This window comes from Alosa sapidissima, chromosome 1 (assembly GCF_018492685.1).
Source record: "Alosa sapidissima isolate fAloSap1 chromosome 1, fAloSap1.pri, whole genome shotgun sequence".
Lineage (NCBI taxonomy): Eukaryota > Metazoa > Chordata > Actinopteri > Clupeiformes > Clupeidae > Alosa > Alosa sapidissima.
This window is the reverse complement of record NC_055957.1, coordinates 801,577-810,000: the sequence shown is the minus strand read 5'-3', so window position 1 is coordinate 810,000 and position 8,424 is coordinate 801,577. Positions and strand designations below refer to the sequence as shown.

The 8,424-nt window shown below is 38.7% G+C and overlaps 1 protein-coding gene across 2 annotated transcripts in view; it reads left to right on the top strand.

The window, feature by feature from the left end:
- The window catches only part of atg2b (autophagy related 2B), a 61,390-nt gene extending 53,315 nt beyond the window's left edge, over positions 1-8,075 (top strand). The window contains exons 20-21 of one of the 2 annotated variants that reach the window (XM_042086055.1): positions 289-425; positions 8,007-8,075. In XM_042086055.1, the coding sequence (XP_041941989.1) occupies positions 289-425; positions 8,007-8,011 (142 nt within the window). In that variant the 3' untranslated portion in view covers positions 8,012-8,075. Of the gene's footprint in view, positions 1-288; positions 426-7,137; positions 7,931-8,006 lie in introns of those variants that run through there. The other variant, XM_042086047.1, reaches the window with a different exon arrangement.
- The last annotated feature ends 349 nt before the right edge of the window (positions 8,076-8,424 follow it).

Genomic DNA, 8,424 nt, shown 5'->3' with positions numbered 1-8,424 from the left:
GTTATGCCAGGTGTAATAGAGTCAGGTATTGTAATAGAGGCAGGTATGTTATGCCAGGTGTAATAGAGGCAGGTATTGTAATAGAGGCAGGTATGTTATGCCAGGTGTAATAGAGTCAGGTATTGTAATAGAGGCAGGTATGTTATGCCAGTCTCTACTGTGTTTGCTAGGATCACCCAACCCATTACAACTTTGAGAAGCTACATTCACCTATACACACTCACATACACACTTTGTTGACTTTCTGTTACTTACATACACACATTCATGACTTCCTGTTTTTCACAGAATAAATAATGACTTGCTGCTATGGGAACCCACTGCCCCGTCGCCCGTGGAAACGGTGGAGAGTATGCCGTATGGAGTCGGACTGTCAGTGGCTAGTCAACTGATCAACACACACCTTAAAGACTTCAGCCCAGAGGGTACACACACACACACACACACACACACACACTCTTTACAGTTACATTTATTAACTAGAAAATGCAATTCCAGGGAATTACCATTGCATGTAAATGCAAAAAAAGCTGCTGTGTATAACATTATATTACTTACAGTATGATTATTCAGATATTACATAGTCTTACAGTATTCTTGAAAACCACTTACTTGGTTAGATGTTAGCTTAGAGTATATGACAGTCAGTAAAAAGAAATGGTCAATTCAATATTGATCAACATTCTTTGTTTTAATACAGCAGAATGATACTCAGAATACACTAATGAACACTTACCAATGTAAGCTTGAAGTACAAATCACAGTTGTGTGTATATATATATATATACAGAACTTGATAATGCCAATCATATTATCCTAAGACAGATCTATTTATCAGTGGTAACTCTGAACTGGCAGCAACAGCTAGAGGCCTCAGTTAATGGTATTAGGTCAAATTTGATGGTGATATATACACTGAAGAATAAAAGAGTCAGCCCTTCAGATGATCAGTTTTAGACAGAACTTAGGTTAGAATCTTATTTTTCACACAGCACAGCTCAGGTCTAAAAAGAGAGGTCTAACAGCACAGCTATGTTTCACAGATGTTACAGCACAGGAATGATTCAAAGGTATGAATGGTTGACAAATATGATTCACAGGTATACATGTTCCATATAGTTAGTGAGTATAGTCCTCACACAACAATATAGTTCTCAGAATGTCTCAGTGTAGATCTCAGATAAGTCCCAGTATGGTTAAATGGTATGTGCACAGATATGGTTACATGTTTGTAAGAATGTATGTTAGTATGTTGCTAGCAACATTGTCAGAGATGTATGGTTGACAGGTGTGCACACAGACAGGCACACACGTAATGTCATACACGGTCATCACCACTGGTCTGGTCTGGAACCTAAAAGACAAAAGCAAACAAGTTTAACAGTTATGCCAAAACAATACAAGGAATGTCTGCAATTGTCCTAACAGTAGCCTATTCATGGCTAGGTCCCTTTCCACAGGAGTATAATCAAGCACCAAATGCATTCATAATCTAGGTGCTTGATTGTATACAGCTGTGGAAAGGGACCTGATGAAACCCATCAATAGACGAACTATGATAGCATACCGTGATAGTGTTTACTTAGGCTACGTAAGAATCAGGAGCATAGAATGAAAACGTAGCCATGGCCTATGATACACAAACAAGCGGTGAACAACGTTACAAATTTGGTAAAAATAAAAACAGGAGCATATTTGTTAGCTTTAACTAAAATGTGAACGGTGGAAGCTATAACGTTATGACCATCAACAATGACTCATGTTATTCATGCCCTTCATGACACCCATGATGGGTTTCATCAGGTTCCTTCACACAGTATAATCAAGCACCAGTCTGCATTCATAATCTATTCTAGGTGCTTGATTCTATACACTCGTGTAAAGTGACCTGATGTCGAATAAAATCAGAGCCATAGTATCTGTAGGCCTACTTCTCTGGTTTACGTTAACGTCCTAGTTAAAACGCTGCTGGTTAGTAGGCCTAATGAACAAATGTAACGTTAACGTTAGTGCATTAGGCCTACGTTTGATTGTCGTTATCTATCGAAACCTACAGCTAACCGGTCACTGTAACGTTGACGACATATTAACGTTGATTAACAGTGGGTTTCCTTACATAATCAACGTAGCAAGGTGCTAACGTCCACTAGCCTATTTCACTAATGTTAAAACGTTAACGTTACCTGTTATAACGTTAGTGTAGTTTATGTTTCATACATTCATACATATATATATATAACGCTAACGTTACAAAATGTTTGACGACATAAATGACTCAAATACCAAAAACCGGAACACTTACCTTGTCTGTAATTAGAGAAATGTGCCTCTGAATGAGAGTTTCACGAGCAAATAAAGTGACCACTGCACAGCAGCCGAAGACGTTCAGCAGATTCACAGCAGGTAGCTCTGCTACTGTTGATTGCTTTCAGGTGGAGGTCACGTCATAATGCTAAAAGTTGCCGCCACGGCGGTCAATGTTAACTCTATGAGAATTTCTTGCTCTATTATCGTAAATATCTCAAAAAGTATAAAGTTCACAAATGTAAAAAGACATTGTACAATTGTCCGTTACAAGACCTTTGTAGGAGTGTTTGAATGACGTCAAACGGTTCAGTGGTTTTAGAGCCTTTAAACGTCAAATTCGGTTGGAAGAGAATAATAATATTAAGAAGAACAGTGATAATAGTCCATTGAATTTACATGCAATGCAATTAGCCCTCTGTTTTTGTCCCTTAACTAACGTTAATGTCATAGCTAAAGTAAGACAGCGATAGGCAACTTAATTTAACCCACGAATGTATCTGTTGAATATAAACTTGAAATATAATACCGCAAGTTATTTTTTATTTTATTTGATAACGTTAATGTAACGTTAACGTTGAGCTCTGTCGAGATAACTTACTGGCGTCAACTTACTGGCGTTTGACGTTTCGTTTGTTGGCTGCATTGTCGAATGAACTTCAAAGAAGCTAACGAGTCCGACCATTTCTTTCTTACCTTATCGCCTCTCTAAAATATCCTGTATCTCTTCGTTGTTCTTCATCTGCATAAACATCGAAAGGAAGAGTTTGAATGCTATTGTAAAATTCTAGCTCTGAGCAACTCAAAAGTTTTTGCTATGAACAGCTGGCAAGCAATCTCAGCAACCTTGTTGACAAATGGCGTGCGAGGGTTACCATAGTAACTAATCTTCAACCCTGTTCGCCAACTAATGCACATGTGATCTTTTGTAGTTCCTATAAATAAGGACAAAATAATGAGAGAAAGTCACAAATAGTAACCACAAAAAAAGAAGATATATTTATTTGTTCTGCTTCATTATAGAGCATTAGCCTAAGACAGAGCACAACGTATATGCAATTGCAATACCGTTATCCTAGTAGACTACATTGTGGAAACTTTTCAAGGTTGTGTTAATTGTGTCCCAGTGGTGACATTTTGGATTTATTTCTAAATTTGTCATATGGTGCTTGATAAATATAGGCCTACACAGTTTTATTAGGCCTATACACCTTGACATAAAATGTAAAGAAAGATGTATAAGGCCTTATGTGCACCTTTTGTTCATGTCCCTGACCAGGGGGGTATTCCAGAAAGCAGGTTTACTGGCTTAACTGGGTATGTTAACCCAGAGTTAGCGGTAAACCTGGGATTTCAGTTCCAGAAAGCTTAAAAATGATCAGGCTATGTAAGAGCGCTAGAGTTTTTCAGCTGAATCCTAAATATAGGCTACTTGAAAAGCATTCTCCTACATTACGCATGGTGGATTAGAATAGAATAAAATAAATCTTTAATGTAGGCTAGCTAGCCTACACCATATGGACATTTGTGTTTGGCTCACCAGACAGATGTACAAACAACATCTCAGACACATTGAAGATATAGGCTAATTAAAACAAGTACAGTACAAAAAAGGGGAAACATAGCCTATAGAAAATTAATAAATAAGTTTAAATATAGCTGTACAGCTCAGCCGGGTATGCATGTTGTCACTAAGTTTGGTTAAGAATGCTGATGGCATTTGGGATAAAATATTTTTTAATAGGCTACACACGCTCTCCGACTGGGAGTTTTTGTAGTGTTGAAGACGCAGAGCCTATCGGCAAGCTGTCGGTCGGTGCGTAAAGTTTGGCTTGCGCTAAAGCAGTTCCTGCGCAACTTCATTCGTTTTCCTGGACACAAACCCACGAGGATCATTAAAGTGTAGTTTCACCAACTGGCAGGTCAGCATCACTTATTAAATTTTCCAAATGTGCACCGAAATGTGTCCAATAGGCTACCCATGCCTTCCGACATTCACCCTTCCGATGATGGAGCGCAAAAGTTTAACTTTAGCGTTAAAATAGAAAATTACATTTGGGATTCTCAAAGAATTCTATGGCCCACTCAATCTGTGACAACTAGGCTAGTTTAAGAAAGCATCATTCAAAGCAGTCAATACAATACGTGATGTCCAGTGAATTATTTAATTGTTCTTTTGACATTAAATAGGCTATCTTAAACATACGCATTTACACGGTCAGTTAGGCTATTCTCTGCCAAGCAAGTCTCGGACGCAGGCGCTTAAGTATTGCTCTTTTTTTGTTATTACAGTTCTCTCCTCCTCGTAAGCCTCGACTACTCCGCCTCTAAAAAATACGGTGCTCAATTCCTTTCGCCGGTTTCACTCATGATTTCGACTCTCAATAGATGATGCCTTTATAAGTTCGCTGTGAACGCGCACAACTCTAGGTTATCTAACATAGGGTTGATTGAACTAACTGGTAACCGGTGTTTTGGAACCGACAGCTCGGGTTTAGTCGCCACAGGTTCAGACAACCCAGAGGTTAAGTTGTATCTCAGTGTTTGTTAAACCTCCTTTCTGGAATACCCCTCTGGTCTCAATCATCATCATCATCATCCACCGTTTTTTATTCAGGGAGAAACAGACTGAGCATCAAGCTCTTTTACAGCAATGCCCTGAGTTACAAAACAACAACAATAATCAAAACAACAAAACAAGAACAATAAAAGATACAAAAAGCAAATAATAATAATAATAATAATAATAAATAGAAAGAAAAGAAGGGGAATGTATAAATAATAATAATGATATAAAAGGTCTAAAATATCAGTCAAAGCAAGAACATTGTGCAACAGCCATATCATCAATCAAACCCTTGAATTGGTCTAGTGACACAAATCTATCTAATTTCAATAACTCTTGCAATTTGTTCCATTTATTAGATGCAAAAAATGTAAAAGCTAATTTACCAAATTCAGATTTAATTTGAGGAGTTTGAAGAGATATAAAACCCTGTGAGCGTGTATTGTGGCAGATTGATTTTATGTTCAGAAGAGAAGTTAGTTAAAAAGGTAACTTTCCCAGTAATGCCTTAGCCTATAAACAAAAAGGAGGCAGTGCCTTTCCCTCCTATCATAGAGGGAAGACCATCCTACATGTATAATTTACAGTGATGAGTTTTAAACCCATCTCCAGTTATAAAACGTAGTGAACTGTGGTAAACTGCATTAAGTGATTTCAGAGTGGAAGGGGCTGCATGCATATACACAATGTCACCATAGTCTAGGACTGACATTATAGTTGCTTGAATAATGGTCATTCTGCTTTCTAAAGAGAAGCAAGACCTAATCCTGTAAAGTGCACCTAATTTAATTTTTACCTTTTTTGTGAGATCAAGCACATGTGTTCTAAATGATAGTTTGTTATCTAGCCACTATTGAAAGACTAAGCGAATAATAACTTACGAAAAAATTGTTGATGCAGGCAGCTCACTGCGCCGGGATTAGTGTGTGCTTCACCCCACTGTGTGTTCACTGTGTGCTGAGTGTGTTTCACTAATTCACGGATTGGGATAAATGCAGAGACCAAATTTCCCTCACGGGATCAAAAGAGTATATATAATTAATAATTACATCAGTCCCTCACTTTTAGTGTTCCTATAGTACAGTCCTGTAGTACCTCATGAAAACAGGTTGTGTATGTGTGTGTGTGTGTGTGTGACACACCAATATGGCAGTAGTCTACACATATCCTGCGCCTTCCTGTATGCTGCCCCATTCACTTGAATAGGAACATAGCTGCCCTGTATGCTGCCCCATTCACTTGAATAGGAACATAGCTGCCCTGTATGCTGCCCCATTCACTTGAATAGGAACATAGCTGCCCTGTATGCCTCCCATTCAGTTAAATAGGAACATAGCTGCCCTGTATGCTGCCCCATTCACTTGAATAGGAACATAGCTGCCCTGTATGCCTCCCATTCACTTGAATAGGAACATAGCTGCCCTGTATGCTGCCCCATTCACTTGAATAGGAACATAGCTGCCCTGTATGCCTCCCATTCAGTTAAATAGGAACATAGCTGCCCTGTATGCTGCCCCATTCACTTGAATAGGAACATAGCTGCCCTGTATGCCTCCCATTCACTTGAATAGGAACATAGCTGCCCTGTATGCTGCCCCATTCACTTGAATAGGAACATAGCTGCCCTGTATGCCTCCCATTCACTTGAATAGGAACATAGCTGCCCTGTATGCTGCCCCATTCACTTGAATAGGAACATAGCTGCCCTGTATGCCTCCCATTCAGTTAAATAGGAACATAGCTGCCCTGTATGCTGCCCCATTCACTTGAATAGGAACATAGCTGCCCTGTATGCCTCCCATTCACTTGAATAGGAACATAGCTGCCCTGTATGCTGCCCCATTCACTTGAATAGGAACATAGCTGCCCCATAACTGCCCGAGTGCGTTACCAAGATGGTTGCCCATGAGGACTTTGCTTTAGGTTTGCCAGGTGAGCCACAAACACATTTTTGTTCCAGTTCCAGCAGGTGGCAGTGTTGCACAGGACAATAAGAAAGTTCACCATCAGCAAAGATTACAGGCGGGCAGCACAAGTTCACACATCACATCTTTTTAAAGATCAACACCACATCTTTTTAAAGATCAACATCACATATTTTTAAAGATTAACGCCACATCGGTTTAAAGATGAACACCACATCTTTTAAACACGAACACCAAACACCACATCTTTTAAAGATTAACATCACATCTGTTTAAAGATTAACATAACATCTTTTTAAAGATTAACACCACTGTCCCTGTTGTTATTTATTTTGTACACAGATAGCTGCAGGTCTTCCCAACAAGGAAGCTACCTAGTCAAGTTTTCAGATGACACTGCACTGTCCACATTCCAGTCATGGGCTAGCGTTGACATCATTTGTGAAGTGGTGTGACAATCATTTTTTAGATTTAAATGTAGCCAAAACAAAGGAGCTCATAATTGATTTTAGGAGGACAAAGGCAGAACCAATAGCAAGTGTCATACATGGGGGGGATGTGGAAATCGTTGATTCTTACAAGTACTTAGGTACAATATTTGACAGTGAGCTCAAGTTTCATGTAAACACTGAGACAATTGTCAAAAAGGGACAATAGAGAATTCATCTGCTGAGGAAGCTTAACTCCTTCAGTGTCTCTAAAACCATTTTACGTAACTTTTATTTTTTTATTACTTTTTTATGTTGGTTCAATAGCCTATCAGTCAAAGACAAGAACAGTCTCAGCAGCATTGTTAACACTTCATCAAAGATTATTGGAACACAGCTAAATAGTCTGAGTGCTCTGTTTAACAAACAGGCAGTCCAAAAGGCTAGTATCATCAGTCAGCCTGATCATGTTTTAGGTGGTGAATTTTCATTAATGCCCTCTTGGAGGCGCTAATATTCTGTCAGGACAAAAACAAAAAGGTATTCTGGATCCTTCATCCCTACATCCATTAGATTATTAAATAAGGTTGAAGGGATAGAGTACACTACTGAAAATGTTGATTTACTGAGCGCTGTTCATCACTGACAGGACAGGGTGCCTGACTGTGTGTGTTAAGATGTATATGTCTTTTATCTTCTTATTTATTTTATTTTCTTTAGGTCTTGTATTTCTATATTTTATATTACATAACTTTTTTTATTTATTTATACTATTTATTGTAGATTGATGGAGACCGGGACTGCAAACTTAATTGCCCACTGATGGGATTAATAAAGTTTTCTGAATCTGAATCTGAATCTGTCCTTCGTGCATTGGTGTACAGGTCTCCTAAAGTGATATGTGTTTTCATTCAAGAGTTCTCTAATCTTTTATCATTTATGGCTACTCGCTCTGATAAAATGGTGATCATAGGGGATTTTGACATTTCTTATGTGTTGCCCTGCAAAACCTATGGTTAATGACGTTTCATGCCTACTAGACTCTTTTAATTTGATCCAATCAGTTTTGGCCCCAACACACCAGAAGAGCCACACACCCAACACACCACACACCACTAAACCTGCTGCTTTTGGCCCCAACACACCACACATGCCACACACTAGACCTGCTGCTTTCACCTGCTGTTTCTGTTTCTAAATA